At 45.3% G+C, this 21,308-nt stretch overlaps 1 protein-coding gene across 1 annotated transcript in view; it reads left to right on the plus strand.

Annotated features, from left to right (window-relative positions):
* The first annotated feature begins 2,495 nt into the window (after positions 1–2,495).
* The window catches only part of LOC119394458 (cytochrome P450 4V2), a 76,494-nt gene continuing 57,681 nt past the window's right edge, over positions 2,496–21,308 (plus strand). The window contains exons 1-4 of the mRNA XM_037661760.2: positions 2,496–3,094; positions 16,528–16,637; positions 17,474–17,562; positions 18,846–19,045. Coding sequence (XP_037517688.1) covers positions 2,848–3,094; positions 16,528–16,637; positions 17,474–17,562; positions 18,846–19,045 — 646 coding nt within the window. The 5' untranslated portion in view covers positions 2,496–2,847. The remainder of the gene's footprint in view (positions 3,095–16,527; positions 16,638–17,473; positions 17,563–18,845; positions 19,046–21,308) is intronic.

The following is a 21,308-nucleotide window of genomic DNA, read 5'->3' on the forward strand; positions in this document are numbered from 1 at the left end:
CCTGCATACAACTCTGCACACTGACGTGACTCTGAAAGCGTTAACTAACGTTGGTTCAATATAACTGCGCTGGACATAAAATTAGTAAAACCTGAATTTCGCTATCCTTGTTCAGAAAGATTTTCTGGTGACGCGAAACTAAAGTAAGCACCCAGGGCCTAATTCACAAAGCCTCACTTCATAAGGTGTGATTGCCACTGGTCAGCCTGTTACACTAATATTATGTTCGGCATCAACTATTGGCTAAAATTTTCTCTTACGAGCAATTTTAACGTCAGACAATTTGTGTGAATACACAGGCTTTGCTGATTATGTGTGAATGGTTAACCTTCGGTATGCCAAAAATCCTGATGGGCCTGAGAGGACAGCATCGAATACGTTCATGCTGCGTAGTTATAGCAGCGTTATCGACTGAAAAGCTGCAGTTTTAGTTCTCTGATAACAAAGACAAGATTAGTGAGCTGGTCTTCGTAGTCCGTGGCATATTAATGCATAGTCTTGGTGCTCTCTAATGGCCAACTCAAGTGTTCAGAAAATTCAGTCACGTCATACATAAATTGACTACAGGTGAGTGCATAGCCTTCGTGGGTTTCATACGTGAAGGGAAAATGGTCGAAGTCATTTCCGTTTTCAAGCAACAATTCAATGGAATCAATGTAATGATACTGGATATGATGTATGTTTCTATCAAATGTCCATGCACTCTATCACTGTTTACATTATGCAGAACAGTTCGTAAGTAGAGTATTGTCTCGCGTTAAGAGAACATTGGGTGCTCAATATTTTCCCTCGCAATAGGTTCACCTACACGGTCACAACGGCAAACGCTGAAACTTTAAGAGCGAGTAGACAGTGGCACCAAACGTGGTGATGCTGCCCCCTACGTAATGCATTTATGGTGATGTAGGTACTCTGCCAATAAATAAATAAATAAATAAATAAATAAATAAATAAATAAATAAATAAATAAATAAATAAATAAATGTTAGCGTGTCGCGTACTAAGTGAAATTAGGTGAAGTGAATACGGGGAGTGGTTCACTATACTCGCATTTTAGTCTCCGCGGCTATTTTTATTTTCTTTTTGCCTTCAGTGAACAGAATTTGTCCCGGAAGTCATATTCACCGCAGTTGAAATGAATACTTAGCAACCTGCCCTCAGCGCATATACCACAGTACTCTTATCGCAGTTAACGATGCAGCTTCAATGACACATCTGGTAAGATGTACTAATAAGAACCAATTGAATCGTTTGCACTTTACCTTCTCTTCTTCTACGCATTTATACAGCCGCGAAAAGAAACGGTGCGCTTTCATGCTGAGATACTCGTAATTTCAAACTCCAACATCTCTTGAACAATGCGATCAATTAGGTGCATTCTTAAAATGTCACGGCGAAGAAAGCCCAACAATATATAATAATTCAGAACTTTGACGACCGAAGCGTACACTCCTGTGGCAAGTGTGGACGTTTGTCGCCATTTAGGCTTTCCTCCAACCTCACTTTCGATTATATTCTTGTTTGTAGGATTCTCGCCAGTTGCGTTTTCTGCGACCTCGACGACTCTCGAATGAGCCAGTGCAAGCTGTCACTCCACTTCGCATATAAACCTTATAGTATCTGCTTTTTTAACTTCTTAAAGCATTAAAAAGTTTATCTTCTTAGTGTTATTTTTATATGCTCGCAGGTAATATACCTAAACTATATTTGATCCCTGTTCTTTTGTGTATGATGGCCGATTAAACACTACAGCAACCGTGATGACTGTGGCAGAAAAATTGTGGGAGGGGAAAGGCGGTGGTAGCATTTTCTTCTGTTTTTTCTTTTTTTCGTTATGCAATCTTGGCAACGCAACCACCAAACTCTACACAGCCGCCAGCTCGGGAAGGCGACACAACAAAAGAACTAACAGCTTGGTGCACGCTGTCACGTACGCTGGTACGTGTTGACGCATTTCCAATTAGAATTGCACGGAACGCTTCATTGCGGAGCGCTCTTTCTTCTGGGCAATTTCATAGAAGCGAGAATAGTGTTGACAGAACCTGTACCTGTCATCGCGCATAAATGAACGAATGGCAAGGACAATGTCAAAATAGCAAGGGGGGGGGGGGTGTTAGAGCAAATTGCTTACATATATAGAATGCAGACCATTAACCTTTCCACCCGGCCCTCGTGCTGGTGGCGCTGCTGTGAGTGTGACACAAGTAGATCCAAAAATATTACACGCAGCTTCAGACAGCACGTGTCGTTTGCCCTTCAAGAGACTTGCAACGGACGTGGGGTGGCCCGGTCGTGCGTGATTCTTCGTTCCGAACAAAAGGCCTTCTTCACGTGTGTCATTGCAATTTCGCCTGACGCGGTCGACTACATGGACGAAGTAACGGCGGGCCTGCCCTTTGTGACGGCGGGACGCAAAATGCGAAAGTTGCAAGGTCATGCCTTGTCAACAGCTCGCCATCTTTATCCACTTGACGCGGTCATCAACTTCGCTGCGATGCACTGGGCCATATAAACGCGTTTGCGCTCTGGAACCGAACAGTCGCTACCTAAGCCGGCATACTCGACGTTGTAGGTTAGGCGAATCTGAAAACTTTTACCGTCTCACAGAGCTGAACATGCTTTTATAAAATTACCTTTTCCAGACACGTTTTTAAACCTTACTAGTACTGAACAGCTGATTATTCGCTACTATGAGCGATATATAAGTCAGCTGGCACCGGAAACTGCCAGTATAACAGAGACCGAAAACTATTCGTTTTGAAGAATGTGATTCATCAGCGAGTGGCATACTTGGAAATATCGTTTTGTGTAACCGCGAGCTCGTCATATACGTTTTGTGAACTGCTAATGGCTCTCTGGTGGATCTCCGACGGTGTTGGGACTTCTCAGCTGCACGCCTTGCTGGTTGCAGTCGCTCTCTGCATGCTCGGAGTTTTCGCGTGTTTTATCGTGGTTCCAGCCGTGTCAGAGTGGATAAAAACGTGGCTGGCGCTTAGACCGGTGCCGGGACCCTGGGATGGCGTTCCTTTCTGGTTCTCCGCTGTCGCTTACTGGAAGAAGAGTCGAGAGTGCAGCGTTAAGGACGCCACCGTCGGTGAGTGTCAGGTCACATCCTCAACCAAAGCTTCCTCGTTGAATGCCTTTTTTCTGCGATATCCACCTGTATAGAATCGACAGCTGAAAATGTTGATTTCAACTTCACAGCTTGCGCAGTTTCTCGCGGCAAATGAAAACAATGCAGCTCAGAGCTTCCGCTACATTTGTCTGGTGCCCTTTTATGTGTACACACTACATTTTGGCGCTATTTACGCTAACGCTATTTTGAAGCGATGACTGCAAACGCCCACGAAATTGTGTTTTAGTTTCATGGTAATGATCGTCGGATTCACATGGTTCGAAGGTGATATACACCTATATACTTTCATGGTTAACAGCTTTGGAACATTGACGTCAGTCATACTCTCAAAACGCGTTAAGTTGCACTGTATTGTTACGACTATAATAATAACAATAATATGTGAGCTTTTACGTGCTAAAACCACGACATCATTATCGGGCATGCCGTAGTGGAGGGCTCCTGAAATTGCGACCATCTGGTGTTCTTTAACCTGCACTGACATCGCACAGTACACGGGCCTCTAGCATTTCGCCTCCATCGAAATGCGACCGCCGCGGCCGGGATCGAACCCGCGGCCTTCGGGTCAGTAGCCGAGCACCGTAACCGCTACACCACCGCGGCGGACTGTATTGCTAAGGCGAATGTAAAAGGACGGGAACACAAATTTCCAGAATAATCCTGGGGAAATAAAGGATACCTACGTCTTGCACCTCCAATGAAGATACTTAGAGCAGTTTGAATTTGCTCAAAATGCAAAGGCCCTTCTAAAAAATTACCGCGTTCTTACAAGGCTCAAACTTTCTGAGAAGATGTGCAGTTGGCACTATTCTGCGAAACAGACAATGTTACTGAAATGTCTAAATGTTAATTTAAGCGTGATTAAATCTTAATTACATATCAACTACATGATCAACAAAATTTTACCTGTCAACCTTACAATCGATTATAGGTTACTTTGCGATTGCAAAACAAGTCTTTTCACAAGAGCTCGTAGCGGCGCCGTTTGGTGAAAAACTTCCGGTGAATTCATCATAACGGTACTGCGATAAAGGGCCCGCAGTCACAAAAATTATTTTACGTTAAAACTACTCGTGATACTAGCCCGTCTTCGTACCATACATTATATTAGTGAAACGAGCCTGCCAAATGGCTAAGATTCACTCGTAAACTGAACATTTCATTTTAATTAGGCCCCAGACGTTTTTCTTGCACTCAAAAGGCGTATACACCAGAGCACGCCTGTCTCGCACCCATGCTGCTGGCACCCATGCTGCTGGCGGATATATTCTCACACCCAGACGCCGGGCTGGCCGGACTGCCAAGGCGCGCGCGGGTTGCACCAAGTAAAGAGGGCAAGGTGCGGTTCCGAGGCTTTAAAGTGATAAAAAGTGCCCGTTCACGCCGCTTTAGCGTATACATATATAAGAGCTCGTCTGGGCACTACTGCGTCGTCTTTGGATGCCAAAACAAGCAGCGCAACAGGAGGATATTACTTAGCGTTGTCTGCGGCAATCACGACGCGCCACGGGAATAGCGCCGGCACGGTGTTTTGAGCTTCGCCACCAATGGATAACTGTGATTCAAGCAGAAAAACTAGGAGCCGAGTGAAAATGCGCGAGTAAGTGCACTAACTGCGTGTATTCTGCAGTGTGATGCCCACCTATTTCATTTTACGAACCTAATTTGCGTCACACGCAGCTGGGTTGAAGGCAGGCGCGAGCTTTGTGTGGAGGTGCACTTCATACCCTTTAGCGTTTCCTTTGACGAAAATGTAGTGCAAGGTAATGCTTTCAAGCACAAGCAATCAGCATGCTTTGCCACTTTCAACGTAGTATCAAGCTTTAGTGCTTTTGATGGCATCCACGCCTTCAGGATTTCGTCTTGAAAAGGTAGTAAATGGTACGGTGTTTCTCAACAGGTGGCCAGAATTTCGTGCTTTCATTTCATGAAATGTGTTTGATGTTCCCAAATTTATTTGAACGCGAGGCGTCAAGCTGCAAATAATACATATATTGGCACGTACGTAAACAGTGCTCGCGCCAGTGTCCTTTACGTCGCAGGCGTAACGCTAGCTCAAGCAGCTAAATTTTTAGCATATTTACACAGCACACATTTAATAAGAGACAGCTGGATTCCGCCCATTTCACTATCGGCTTAACTAAGAGTAGCATAGTTTCGCGTGTAAATCATCATCGTTACAGGATGAAAATGGCGCAAATAACTTCCAAAAGGGATCGATGAACGTCACTGCTGGTGATACTCTCTGATAGCACGCTTTTGTGAGCAAGACGCATTATTGTAAGAGCGCTCGTGGAACAAAAATTACGTTCTGCGAAACTACGCGCAAAGCTTACTCTAATTATTATGCGATGCATGTTAAAATGACGAGTTTTCACAAATCTGTGCGCAACTTGTAATATGCGGCAACAAAGCCTCGTTTCACTCTTTCTCGAGCTGCACCGCAATTACGACTCACGCGTACTGCAGCAGGGACGTTTTATTTTCAAATGTAACAGCGTATGTACCTGATAAGGTTGCTTCCGCGGCCTGCTCAGCCCGTATATATAGCGGACTTGCATGAGCAAGGTGTTCTTGATGTTCTAATGAAAACGGCGAAAATGTCCAGGCTAGAAAAAACGCGAAACGCGCTCTCCGACGGGCTGAGTATCGGGAGTTCCGCGTTTGCTCTGTGTAGCGTCTGCTGGCACAGCAGTCTAGGGACGTTGCTTCGTCGAGTTTGCGATAGATGGCGCGACGCGCGATGCCAGTATGGCGCTACGCATAGAATTCGGTGTGTTCTGGTCTATAGGCAGTGGCGCAGCCAGGGGGTGGCACACCAGGCCTGGATACCCCCCCCCCCCCCCGAAATTTTTTTTTGCGATGGCATACAGAGGCCAAAATGACACTTCACCACATCTGCCTGCTCGGCCCCCCCTTCAAATCAAGGAGGTTCCCCCACCCCCAAAAAAGATTTGTGCCTGCGCCCCTGCGTGTAGGATGTCTCATGTTGACAACGACAACTGAGTACACCTACACAAAGAAACAAGCCAAATAAACAGAGCGTGTGCTGATTCCGTCGCTTGTGGTGTTTGAAGTGAGGATCACTTCAGGGGCTCGGCTTGTCTAACGAACATGGTCTGAAATAATATAACTAACAGCAAAAGCCCAGAAGTAGTCGCACTAATTAACATAAAATCGCTAAAACATTTCGGAAATATGGGACTGACTCCGGCGGGGCGCAAGAGAGGGCGTCACCGCCTAGCCGAGCGAGCGGATGCCCGTTCCCCTGCGGCGCCGCCTCTGCGTCGGCGCGGCACGGCGCTGCGACGCTACGTGACCACGTTACTACATCTGAAGGGGGAAACAACCTGACGGAACTCGCTGCAGACGACGCGTATCTCAACCGCTGTAACAAGCAGCTTCTCAATAAAGCGCAGCAAAAAATAGCGCAAATGTCGCACACCAAGTTTGTGAATCGGCCTAACAACATTCTACTTGTGCCGGGGAAACCCTATACATGCTTACCTCAAACATTGGCGTCATCGACGCTTTGGTAAGCGGAGCAGTGGGAACTCAACGAACGGGAATCACTGGGTGCGCGTGCTACGCACTTCCTCAGTTTTCTCAGTAGTGGAGCTGCACTCTTAAAAAAAATGGAGTGACCCTCTCTCCTTTAAGGGAGAAACGGCGATGTCCCCAATGTTCGTCTTCAAATGGAGAAACCGTTCCTCCCTTTTCAATGGAGAAACCGTCAAAATCAAGATGGCTGACGCCAAGCCAGTGAAGCGAGCAATAGATTTAGGCCTAGCGAGCGCATCGATTCTCGACTGATAAAGAGTATGCGGCACTGGCAGTCACAAAAAACGGTCCCGCTGAGCTTAATATCGAACGCTATGACAATAAAATCAAGCAGACAAACCTGCAGTGATGAAAACCTCGCGAAACGGAACGACGGAACTCGTACGTTTCGCTCGGCCAGCGACACGGCGTTCTTTAAAAGAGACGGATACTGCAAAAGGGCTCTCACCCGGAGACTGTACGTTACGCTTGCTGTCTTTATTTGTCGAAGCGTCACACGGTGTGGCGACGTTATCCACGCGTTTGTGCCTCCAAAATGTACATTCTGTCGCATCAAAACAATCCCGGCGCAGCAGAGCATAGTTTCGATAGATAGATGTTCAACTTCATATAAGTAGGTGGAGCTATGAGAGCGCCTCGGCCGCGAAGTAGGTGGTAGCTGACGCCATCTAGAGGGATTAAACAATACTAAAAAATAAAGTTGTTTCTGACTGAGGCGGCGTACGTCGATACTGCACACGGCATTTCGGGGAGGTGGGCCCATTCATGGATTACTCAAGGACACACCGGAAAGTTGATACGCACATGTTCACTAGGCAGACACATAGTACGCACACTCAATTCAATACATACACAATTCATTCGCGTGTGTAAAACCTACAACACAAACAATTCACTACAGACGCATACGTATAGACGTTTACACATACCCCTCTAAGAAGCGCTGGCCCTTATATAGTCACTGAATTACAGTGGACCATAGTGGCACAAAGATGCGTCATTTTTCTTCAACTCTTTACGATTTCATGGCTGCGTCACAATATACGCCGACATTATTAAATGTTATCTATGGCTTAGCCAAGCGCACCAGTTAATCTAAAGCCGCATGATAATGAACAATATAATTACAGAGAGTTGATTAGTTAGTGCGAAAACGACCATATTGTGAACCGTTCATACCATTCCGGCGACATTTTGAAGTAGCGCCATCTTCCGACAGCGGCCACAGATGAAATTTCTCTTCTTATTTCTTTATTTTCAATAGTTACTGTGTGAGGGCGCAACATCGGAAACATAGTTCAGATACCGTCGCCTTCGTCGCGTCGACTTCGTTGAGTGGTTTGGCGTTAACATCTGTTCACATTCTGTTCATGCGTTGACAACAAGTATGACAATGGGCCATGGATTCTTTCAACTGCTAGCCCTTCAGTGACAATGCTTCTGATGCGGTACGGCCGTCTCATTTGTGCATACGTACGTTACAACGCGGGTCGTGAGAAGAAACAAGACAAGATGGCCTCGCACCGGACGGTGGTCTTTCGAGAGCGATGTCAGTGGCTCTTGGCGTCGCGGCAGCTCGATTACTTGAGTAGAGAAGCTGGCGCTACACCGCGCGAATTATGGAAAAGAACGCTACCCACACTACGTGTTCTGTAATATTTCAGTACGCTGTACCTACATGCTGCTCTGCTACTGTTACGTCACGGTATTCGCCTGGCGTGTGAAATTGTGGTCATTGTGCGACAACTGTGTAGTTGTCGTTGTGGCGGTGGTTTGTCTTGCGTTAGATTTGGAATACTCTTTTCACAAAGGTGAGTGAGAGTGTTAGTGATTACCCACTGTGCACAGCTGTCATTAGAAGCGCATTTTGTGTTGAGTTTCGCACGCCAGAGCAAAATCCTGAGAACGAGAGATACATACTGCACGCGTGAATAAGTCGGTCCTAATTCTCAGTGATGGCATGCGTATTCCAAAACGCATGTGATTGAGAATTTTGGCTTAATTGACAGAAGTCATTGACTTATTTTTCAGATATGTGCAATTATGATGCAGGTTAACGTTAAAATGCAGCCACGGCGGCCACATTTCAGTGGGGGCGAAAGGTAAAGAACACCCATGTGCTTATGTTCGGGTGCACGTTAAAGAACCCCAGTTGATCGAAGTTAATCCGTAGTCCCACACTACGGTGTGCCTCATAATCATACCGTGGTTTCGACACGTCAAACTCCAGCAATTATATGTTATCGTACTTTCACGCATGCACTGTCCAGTGGTATCACGTTTGCTAAAATGTTGTAAAAATTAACCTTCATGCTTCTTTATATTGCTTGTTGCATTGATAAGTGCTATAAGTGCTGTGTAAAACTAAAAACGCGTGCTCTAGCCAAGTATGTTAACGCCGAAAAAAGTTGAATTATTGGTGTACCGTCGAAGGTGTTCATTAAAACAAGACTATTTTGTGAAGCGGGACTTATTGTATTTATGACAAGCAGATCGTGCGCAAGCGTATACAAACAACACGAGACACACGGAAGTATGCGGCGCATCGCGCACACGCCGAGCCTATAAAAAAAAAAGAACTCCACACACGTTACTCAACACATCGAACAAAAACAATGAACGTCACTCGTGTGTTGCTCGCATCAATCCTAGGTACAAGTAATTGCACGCGACTGGCCGAGATCGGTAGCACTGGATAGTCCGGTCTGAGGCTGCCGAGTGACCGCGAAAGGGCAGCTGCTCTCCGCAGCACGGAATCGCGATTGAACTCGGCGTGCGCATGCGCGCGCGCGCAAGTTGAGGAGAAAAGGAGAAAAGTTTCTCCCTTGGCGCTTGCCGCAAGAGGGCGCGACGACTAAATCGTCCGCAAAGGAGAAAGTCGCGGCTCCGAAGGAGGAACGGAGCCCGTTGCTCCATTCTCGCTCCCTTTTTTTTTTAGAGTGTGCCATAGACTTTTTTTTATATATATGATTGCCCTGCCCGGCATCGGCGTCCACATTTTCGGTGGAGGTGAAAATGTTTCAGGCCCGTGTACTTAGGTTAGGTGCACGCTAAAAAACTCCAGGAGGTCGAAATTTCCGGATCCCTCCACTGCGGCGTCCCTCATAATCATATCGTGGTTTTGGGACGCAAAACCCCAACAATTATTATTATTAATATTATTATTATTATTATTATTATTATTATTATTATTATTATTATTATTATTATTATTATTATTATTATTATAAGTTGGCGCTGCCAATATGATTGCAAGCCTGAGTAACCAAATATACACGCCACTATTCCTCCTCGATAAGGCATTCAATTATATGCGGTCATCTCTGCCACGTCACATATATTACAAGGACGCAGGAAAACAGTATGATATGCCATGATGTTTTGTTAAGCGCATCCTCAACCTTTCCCAGGGTTCGCTCTCCACGTGAGGCCAACGTATTACGCAGCGCAACGGGGTTGCGTGCAGAGGCTACTTGCAGACACACGATAAAAGAGAAATCGGAGTACGCGATCGAAGCCACGTTCATTTGCTCGCTCAGGGTTTGTGAAGTCAGCTGCGAGATATCCGTCCCGTAAAGAGCCCAAAGATATTAGCATTCCATATAGTCTTCACCGGCACAGCTTGTGGACAGCTTTTGTTTGTTGCGCCTGTGCTGTTGTTGACAATTTTGGAAGCATACTTACAAATTAAAAAAAAATGGGGGTAATTAAACCTTGGCCTACCATGCACTCTTTAGCGTGTCGCACGATCATACCCTACCTTCGCACCCAGAACCCCAGAGTTATATTCATCATTTTTTAACAGCGGAGCTGTTTAAGCCGGCCGTGAAAACTTTGGCGTCAGCAGAAAACCACAGGTGGGTACGCGCCACAGGAATTGGGAAAGCCCGACTAGCGAGTACAGCAGGTGCGAGCGTTAAGCGAAGACTCTGCCCGGTGAAGTGGAGCACGTGAAACACGTGGAAAAGATAGATAAAAAGAAAGAGAAAGAGACAAAGAGAAAAAAAAGAGAAATAAAGGGAATAAAGACTTAAAAAGATAAAAAAAAACAGAGAAAGACAAAGAAATATATAGAGAGAAAAAGATAAAAATAGGAACAAAGAAATAGCAACAGATACAAGAACAGATACTATAAACAGAGAGAACGAGAAAGAAAGAGAGGAAACAAAGAAAAAATAAAAAGAAACAAAGAAGGCCACCCAGCACCGCTCTTCCTTCAGGCTTCAGGCACAACTAGTGCGAAGCTGCCCTAATATTTTTTATCAACAGCTTCATATTATATATGCTGTAGACTTCACTGCTTGAGATTTACGGTCGTGTTATGCAAACAAGACAGCTTACTCGTTTCAAGATGCCCAGGTAGAATGAGCTGAAAACTGAGTATTTTAACTAGGTATATATCGTTGCGAAATTTAAGTTTATAGAGATGTTTCTTCGAATATAGTTGTTAAATGCGTAAGCACTTCTATGCCAACTCACCGAGAAACCTGTGCATCTGTCCAACCGTCTGCCACGTAAGACGAATCGCTTTAAAAAATTACACCATCTCCCACTCAAGGGAACCATGAAGGGTTGCGAAGCAGCATTGGGGGTGCACACAGAGTTTCTGTTACGTTTACTCGGCGTTTCCGTTAGTGCGTAAGGCTTGTATTTAGTGTTTGTGTTATCATTACGTTCTGTTTGTGCGTTGCTTTCCGTTAGCGCCGATTGAACGAGTGCGCCGACGTTGACGTTACAACTCATGTGAACGGGAGCGAAGCGAGAATGACGGAAGCCGACCGAGCGTACGCGATTGTATACACATGAAATGGGGGAGGGAGAGGAGAGAGCGGGTTACAGGCTGTATCTGCGCCGCGGCTACAGCGCGGGGGAGGAGAGGAGAGAAGGCGACCGAACACCTGCGTAAAGGAGGAGAGTGGGAGAGAGAGTAGGCGCGTGCGCAGTGGAGCGCGGACGCTACCACCGACGACAGACACAGCCCCGAGCAAAAGCTGCTTCGCATCTAATACATAAATGCATAAAATAAAAGCTTCTTGGATTTGCTCAGTTTTGAACATATAGGGCCCCACCGAGGGTGGGGCCTTATGCGTTCAAAACTTCGCGCCCACGATAAGGCACCCACGGGGCGGGGCCCGTTGGTGTTTTACCTACGAGGCTATAGGCGCCCAGGGTAGCGGGATGTCAGTATATCTGAACTGTATGAATGCACTGTACCGGCGGTGCAAAGCATTTGTGAAAGAACAACACTTTCCACAACGCGCAGTTGAAATATTTCGTAGCAGTGTTCTGTTCCGTTCCGTTCTGTTCTGTTATAACTTGACTGCGGTGGAGCGATAGAGGTGCATAGCATCTCGGTTATTCCATTTCTGTATGTTCTGCAGCAGCAAAAAAAAAAAGAGAGAAATAAAGTAAGGAAATCAAATAGCAAGCTGAAACAAAGAAAATACCATGTGAATGAACAGTTCGCTAGCCAGAGTTCACTTTACCCTAGAACATTCACAAGCACACATTTCTTTTCATGTTTGCGGTATCCCGCAGCACAGGGTAGCCAGCCGGTCTAAGAACTGGCTAACCTCCCTGTCTTTCCGCTTATTTCTTCCTTCCTTCCTCTGCGGTGTAATAAAAGCGTTTTCTAGGGCAACTGCAAAGCCCACATGATAGTACGCAACAGGAATATTTCGACTTTGCGAAAATTTAATGCCAAACACGGTCACCGTGGTTAGCGTTGGGCCCGTTCCCAACGCTAATGAACGCTAAAAAGAATATAAAAGACGCCGTGCTGATGTCCCTCCGCAACAACGTTCCAAGGAAATCTGCAGCCATGAAGTTTGTTGCAATAAAACTCTACGCATCACTTCGACAATACCCAAAGGGTGTCTTGCGTGGAGTTCTTGTTCTACCAAACTAGGACGATTGGCATACACTGTGTTCTGTGAGTATCACACGCCGTATTAGCTAAGTATTCCCCACAAAACAAAAGAAACAGCACAGCTCGTGCGCGCTTGTGTGTCAGGTGCATGGAATCAACAACCTCGGTGCACTTGACAAAAGGCAGCATTCGTGATGGACTGTTTGTATGTCTTCTTGGTATTGAAATAGATAGATAGATAGATAGATAGATAGATAGATAGATAGATAGATAGATAGATAGATAGATAGATAGATAGATAGATAGATAGATAGATAGATAGATAGATAGATAGATAGATAGATAGATAGATAGATAGATAGATAGATAGATACGGTCCACTTCACACCGACTTGTGTAACCTAACCAGTTAACCAGCAGTACACAGCCACTGATGCCATCAGCGATCATTGGAAAGAAGCTGTCGTTCCATCTGCCTAGCAGAGGGAGGAGAACGGGGCAGCACGTCCTCTTGGCTTTTTTTTCTTCTTAACATTTTGCACAAAGTGACCGCGTCGTAGGTACAGCTGCTTTTGTTATCTTACGTGCACATTATTTAAGAAGTGTTGGCCCTGTTATGGCTGGCAGTCGGTGGCGTCGCGCTGACCATGAGACTCGGCGGGCGAGGCGTTCTCACACTGCTAGAACACCTGCATCTTTCCTGGAAACGGCGTTCCCGGGACGGCAAAGCCGGAGACAATGGGTCACCTGGGTTTCACTTGGTATGCTGCCGAAACGATATGACCTGCATATTTGGACAGGAGTCGCCGCAGACCCTTTTCTGCCTTCGGGGAAAAATCGGAGGAGCAAACACGTTCTGCCCTTCGGGGAAAAGAAGAGTACGAGGAACGAGCCCGAGGAACCTGTCGCCTTGCTTCCCCCACAAGCGTGCCGTTGACCACCTGACCCTTGCTGCTTCAAGAGTGCAACGACCCCTCAGCGACAGTGAAATGAACTGTGCCATGGTGGGTGGGGTTGTGTGTGTGATTGGTGGTCACCAAGAAGGAGGAGCCAAACTGAGGGGTTAAAACGACGGTGCTGAGTGAGAAATGGGGCTCTGAGCCATAGAGTTTCATACAATAACCTAGAGAGGAAACTGGCGCTGCGATCGTTCAACCACCATGGGAATGATGGGAAGTACAGGCTTCGGATTGGATTACGTTAGCTAGCGAAGTGTTTACGGATCTTTTTCTACAGTTTCAGTTTCGTTCTTCGCGAGGCGTGGGCAGTGTGGTGCGTTGCAAAGCACTCAAGCAGTGCCTTTGTTGTTCAAAGAGGCTGAACACCGCTAGGTTTCTTAGTTTGCTGCCAAGTTGCAGCTTTACAGGTTGCATTTGACAGTTTTAGCAAAGCGTCGTGCACTCACCGCTGCGCATTGATGTAGCGTCCCATGCCAGTGCAGGAAATTGCATAAAGTTCACGTGTTTTTAGACGCGCTACTTGTCAAAACTCTTTCAAATCGACTGCAAAACGACGGCGACGCTAAGTAGACGCACCGTCGCGCTCCTCTGACTCGACTTCACAACAAAACGAGAGATGCGTTGGGGGCAGGCCACTTGGACAGACGCATCTGTCATCGCAGCAGATGATACGTTAAGTGTTTCTCACTCAATACGGTACTGTTATTTCCATAAATATATAATGCGTACTTTCGAGGGAAAGACAAGCGCGTTTGTTTCAACTGTTGTAAAGAAAATAATTCATTATATTGTGATGCCAAATCTGGAACACAATTGCAGAGCAATGCACACCCTGGTGGTTGAATTTGTCCAGGTTTCAGTTCTATCCCACGTTCATGCAAACTTTTTGCAATACGTTTTACGTACAAAAGAATAAAGCAAGTTCGAATTAGAAATAACTTCATATCGCTTTGTTTTACACTCGGCAAACGAGCGTCGCGAATCTCAAGAACCTAATCCATCCAAAGCAAATCCGAAGCCTGTACTTCCCATCATTCCCATGGTGGTTGAAGCGCCGCTCAAGGAGCCCGCGTAGACACTAGCGCCAGATTCCCCTCTAGGTATTATTGTAAGAAACTCTATGCTCTGAGCCCTCGGTAACAGGCTCATCCAATGCGCTCGTCACTGAACTCTTACCTTGTCACTATGTAATTGAGTGTTCAAAAGTGCCAGTAAACTTGTTATTGTTTTCCCAACTTGCTAGCATCAGTTCTTCATCCCGGAGACTCGACTACGCTACCAAACGGAGTCCGGGTACGACGCTGCCCTATCGTAGCAACAGCATGGTTGCCGAGGAGGGATGGATCCAAATACCCAGGCACGACAGCCCCTACAAGAGGATCCGGGCGCTGTATTTCTTCCATCGAACGGGTGCATAGTAAACATAAATATAAGTTGGAACTCGACAAAAGAAAGGTAATAAGAGCGCGAGATTTAGGCCCGAAGCCAGGTGAAATAAACGCACTAAAATGAGCTTACGAGAGATCACGTGAAAAAACTCACAGGATCCCTGATGTATTGCCTAAGACGACTCGAAGGCGAGGGCCATCTTCTTAATTTCTTCTTCGCCATTGCGCTTTCTGCCTCCGAACATGGTTTTCTACTGCCTCCTGCAAGGTTTCTGCACCTCAGCTGGTTTTGCATTGCCTCCGTGATCGGCCCACCTTTGACGACGTGACAATGTCATGTGATGATGTCATCATGTGACGACACAAAAATTTTGTGATATGTGACGTCGTGATGACGTCATATGGTGGTGTCATCACGTGATAATGACTTTTTTGCATCACTCGTATTGACATTGCCGACGCGGGACGCCGCCGGCGCCGGCGGTCAATTTTCGCGTTTGATGAGGCACCTAAGGCTTTCGCTTTAAAACGCTGAAGCACAAGGTCATAGAGGCCGAAAGGGCAGCAAATCGTACTTAGGTGGCATAAAAAGCTAGAACATAAAGGCAGCTCACGCAGATACACAAATACGCATAGAATAAATACGGAAAGTCTGAAATCAGATCAAAAAGATGCGAATAGATACCGCCGCAGAGTTCGAGAAGAGGAGACATTTTTCACGTCACCTTCGATTTCCCATCATGAATTAAAAAAAAATAATATTGTTGGAAATTCTTGATTACTATTTGTAACATACGCTTACATAAGAGTACTTAACTGAGAGTAGTTCTCTTCAATGCCTAAGCGCTCAATGTTTAAATTCGCCTAAGCGATGATATTCACCTAAACGGTATTTTATTTAGCTGTCTATCTGTAAAATGCGCAAGCTTCTCGTATTCTTCGTGGTACAGGCGTAGGTAATCTAATCCAGGTTGTCGGACCTGAATACGGGAACTGCTGTCCTTATCACAGATAAGAAACTCGAGTAATCGAGTATAGATACATGCACCAAGAGGCACGAGGGCAGACTTCAGCGTAGGTGGCAGTATTCTCGTCTGTTTATGATATCGACCTTAAGCCCATTATTAATCTTTCTTGGCAAATTTGTCACCATTTTAGTTCAGTGGTCAACTTCAACGAGAAAAATAGAAGCTTTTATTGTCTCTAATAAAAGAAAAACACATTTTGCAACTTTTCTTTTTTAAATAGAAAGGAAATTATAATTGTTGGGGTTTAACGTCCCAAAACCACGATATAATTATGAGGGACGCCGTAGTGGAGGGCTCCGGAAATTTTGACCACGTGGGGTTCTTAAACGTGCACCTAAATCTAAATACACTGGCCTGAAGCATTTTCGCCTCCATCGAAAATGCGGCCGCTATGGCCGGTATTCGATCCTGCGACCTAGAAAAAAAGTTAGATGAAACGCTACATAAGTTGTTTTCGCTATACTCCGCTAAATTCTTCTGCTCTACGAAATAAGCTAGAACGGTAGCCCATTAGGCTATAACGCTTTAAGCTATAACGGCAGGCCATTAATACTCGATGCCTTCACATGTGCCCTTTCTATTTCAGGGTTATTTAGTGTAATATGCGAACTATGCGAGACTTACAAAGGAAAGACGTTCAAGACCTACATCGGCATGCTACCCATCGTAGTTCTGCACACTCCTGAAGCAGTCGAGGTGAGCATTGCACGCAACAGCGTCATGTGCGAAAACGTGTACTCCCTCTGTCAAGAAAATGTTTCGTACGTGCTTCCGCTTGATGATTGGGCGTAGTGCCCCGTTTAACATGTGACCTTCCAAGCTGTCGTATGCGTCAATCAGCCCTGCCCTTTCTTAGGTAGCCAGGAATTAAACCGTTTCTTTTTTTCTAAATTAAGCTGCTCTTTTTACATAAAAGCAGTGATACTATGATCCGTTGTGATGCGTACGCCTTTCTTGCGCCTTAGTGTCATCTAAAGCTTGCAACTACACAACTCCACCAACGTATGAAGGTAAAATGAATATAGTAAAAAATGTGGATGCTAGCTATGAACACACTTGTTACCATATTGCAAGTGTCGTTTTATCGCGATGCTCCAGTATCGCTTTTTCGAAGATATATAACACTTGTCTAAGTGTCCCCTGTACTAATAAAAAACAGGAGCGCCATTCACAAATTGTTTTGCTTGGAAAGGCTGTTTATCACACGTCGACCTCAAACCGCATGATACGTTCAATATTCCACGTTCGCGGCCTCTGTTCTTGCGAACAGCTGTAGGGTAAAACTTTTTTCCGCGCATACTCCATGGCCCAAAAGATTGGATTACTTTCGAATCTAAGTTAAATGAGTAGTGACAGAATGAAATCATCGGTATTTTTCCACCTAAGTCTCCTGAAACGTCTTGCAACAAAAGATGTAAACCGCTTTTGACACTGCCAGTGATAACTCAATGAGCTTTCCAACAAGCGAAAACATATAGCATAGGTATCGAGTAATATGGTAACTACGGTCTTTTGTACTCAAACTTTTGCAGCCACTTCTCTCCAGCAAAGACAACTTGGCTAAGCCGGATATGTACAACTTCATAGCTGCATGGCTGGGGCCTAACAATCTCCTCACGAGGTTGGCAACACATCTGACTGTTCTTCCACTCTCTCCATTTCTTTCTCAACGTTAATGTTTTTGTGCAAGCTTAAGAAAACTCAGTAAGGACTCTGAGCAGACAGACAATTCATGAATCACAAGTAGATGTTACTTGCTGCAACGTTTTGATACAATAAAAATATTTGCTTTATAAGCATGTCTTATCCATAACCTTACATAAACATGTCTTTGTGTGTGTGTGTGTGTGTGTGTGTGTGTGTGTGTGTGTGTGTGTGTGTGTGTGTGTGTGTGAGCGCGTGTGTGTGTGAGCGCATCCACCATGACATTTTACACGCTTCAAGTTTATGTTAAACTGCTGTTCCACATGACGCCTAGGCTTTTTAGACGAATTAGCCAAGCTCAACAGAAACAATGTAAATCGCGGTTGCCAAGGCTGTAACTTTCTCTGACTGATATCTACTTTGAATGTCGTCCAATTTCTTTACTTTATGCAACACCTGCTCAGCTACTTGCTTATTTCATGGGGAAAAATGTGTTTAGGCTAGGGTTCCATGTGATGGGAAACAGGAAAACGTTGTAGCTATTCTGTATCTTTCGTTCTTTTATCGGCAAGGGTCGCTAGATGAGATGCAAGAAATCATGATCCAACCCTACTCATTATAAGAAAAACATAACCGTTTCTTTAACATCATTTTCGGCAGACTCGAGGTATTTTGCCCATTCAGTAGGAACCTTTCAAAGGATATGTACCGCCACCCAAATCTTTAGCGTGCGCGAGCGGCATTTTTTTTTGTGTGTCTTTGCCATGTGACTGAATTAATGCCCAAAAAGAGTGAGGGCAAGTGCATGCCCACAAAGTACATGCCCACAAACAATTTTTTCCAACTTCGTTCCATCATATGGCGCTGACGCACAGAAAAGTCGCCGCTGCGCACGCTAGTTAAAGATTTGGGTGGCTGTAATATTACAACCACGTGCGATTAAACGCTTTTTTAATGTAATATCATCATGGCGCAACATCGTTTAAAATTTGAAAATTTCCAGAATCGTAGCGGGTAGTGCGTGGCCATTACAGTGCTACGGTAGAGCGTGGGCCCATTTCAACCAGGTCGCTAGCCTGCGCAGCTGGACAAAAGCACCAGATTCTGCTTAGTTTCCTACCGCTAGCACACTTGCGTTGTCCGATTTCCTTACTCAATTCACTGTTTCTAAGACTATGTCATTTATTGTTCTCTTGCCTGAATTCCCGAGAAAAATTGTGAGTGTAAGTTTTATCTACATATTTGTATTTCCTTACTCAGCCGAGGCGAGCCTTGGAGACAGAAGCGCAAAGTGTTTACACCTGCATTCCACGCTCGAGTACTCGACATCTACATGGATGTTTTCCACAGCAACAGCGAAGCCTTTGTTGACCAAATCGAGCGATCCATGCGAACCTCACCGAACGAACCTTTCTGCTGCTTTAAGGGACTTCAGAAATGCTTCGTGGACATCATGGCCCGTACGTATTACACAGAAACTACTCCGTTAAGGTAATCTCTGTCTGTTCCTACTGTAGTATAAGGTGGGTCAAAAAGAACAAGAGGGACTGTAGCGGCACAACTAAGCACCAAACGCCCGAAGGAAAATCCTGCAGGACAAAACTGAAAGTATTGCCATGGAAAGCAATATTCTAGCAATATTGCATCACACCTGTAACCTAAGTGGATTTCTATGGCTTAGAAGGAAGTCGATGTGGCACTTCATTACGCACAAGCCTCTCATATTCAAATTTGTATAACAGACTTGCTACAAATATACTTTCCATGTCTGATTAAACTTGAAGTTTCCCAATTCTCTCACTTTCTGTCTTTGAATTACTATCTGCTTTTTCGTCAGAACTTACCTTTAAATAATAGCCGGTATTCACAGAAGAAGAACGACTGTTGAATATATTGCATTTAGCATTGAAGCAAAGTAGCGACAAAACGTTTTGCCACGCCCGAAACGGGTCATATACGATACTTTTGCAGCGGCTAAGCTCCTGGGATTTGTAGATCCCTCTAGACACGCCTCGCCATCGAGCGTCGCCACCGCGAAGTCATTCATTCATTCACAAAACTTTATTGAGAGTCCTGAAGCCCGGTCTCTTCAGACCGAGGCGGGCCGCGTCCACGTCGGCACCGTTAGGCCGAGCCTTAGGGCGCCATCGTGCGTGCATGTCTAAATATATATTCATTGGGGCGTGTCTCAATATATGTTACGATGTTTCTATTGCGCACGGCAACAAATAAATTGTATAGGATTTCTTTTTCGTCACTGAAAAGTGGCATGTGCGCATACAGAATGCCCCAACTTGGCGATGACGGCGATAAATACAAGCGCACGCTTTGCAGATTTCATGAAATTCGCAAAGAAACGTGTTTTCATTATAAAAATGCTAACACGTATGTCTTAACATCCGCGCCTGAGTAAAACCTAATTGCTTCTTTTGGATCATTCGCACCCCAGAACTGCTTCCTTTCTATTAAATTTTGCAACTGATGCCACGGACGCGGCTTCTTGCGCAGTGGGACTACAAAGTGGTGGCAACGATAACGTCAACGCGGTATTTTTACTGCTGCGGTTTACCTGCTTCGGTGTGATAAAGGTGCTGCCGGAACTTTAGAGGCCTCTCAGTCTGAATGATGACATAATTTACAAGCGATGCACTGATAACATTCACGTGACTTCCGGAATGTAGCTTTCCGACGTGCTGGCGCCACCACATGAGAGCTTCAGTGACGTTAAGGCAAGCCATCTATACGAATATTGTATGGACCGCAAGATCAAATTGCGGAAGCTATGAAAGTGTCTTTTTTTTAGGGTTCAATATTGTATTGTTTTCAGCTAGTTTTCAGGCGCTTGCGTACACATCCCCTAACGTGCTCATCTATACTCACGCTTTGCTCTTGTTTATACTTTATAAACAATCACTTGGGGTGCTATGCAGGATGGCCCGAGTTTAGCGAAACTTGGAATCTCTCCGAGCTCTGGCGACAACCCCTTTTTAACGAACTAACACTAAGAAAAGGTCCCACCCAGCCCTCAGCGAGCGCCACGTTCCATTGGTTAAGATGGAACGCGGCGTCACTTCAAGGGTGGTCGACCAAGGTGTGTGGCATCTTCAAACCAGCGGCATCTTCTTTTATTTGCTTGTCGTTCCACTGAGTGCAGAAGTGCACCCATGCAAGAAAACTGTCCGAAATGTTTAGTATAATGATATCTTTAAGTGTATGGGCTGTTTAAATTCATTTTCAAGCGTTTAATGCCTGCACTAAATATTCTTTAGAATAATTAGTGCAGGCATTAGATATTCTTAACAATAATTATTACCATTGCCTTCAATATTAGCTCTGGCCGAACGCCTTTCAATAGCGCGCGGCCGGACCTAATCGCCGAGACTACATGTGTCATCATCATGATCATCATGATCAGCCTCTATCTAGTGTGTTGCTCGGCCGGCGCGCGCTCTTTTCGTCCTCTTCTGCTCGCTCCCCGAACAAGTGCGCCAGGCTGATTACCTAATTAGCTAGGCACTAGATCTGGCTAATCAAACCAAGACATGCTACGACCAAGCTAATTAAGACAAGTCATGCTAAGAGCGAGCTTATTAAGCCACGTATTGGTAAGAGTATGCCAATTAGGACCACCCTAATGAAGAGTGCTCTAATGAAGCCATTGCATTGCTGAGGTCGAGCTAATTAAGACCATGCAAATTAAGACGCCCTAAAGACCAGGCTAGT

The sequence above is a fragment of the Rhipicephalus sanguineus genome, chromosome 1, assembly GCF_013339695.2.
Source record: "Rhipicephalus sanguineus isolate Rsan-2018 chromosome 1, BIME_Rsan_1.4, whole genome shotgun sequence".
Lineage (NCBI taxonomy): Eukaryota > Metazoa > Arthropoda > Arachnida > Ixodida > Ixodidae > Rhipicephalus > Rhipicephalus sanguineus.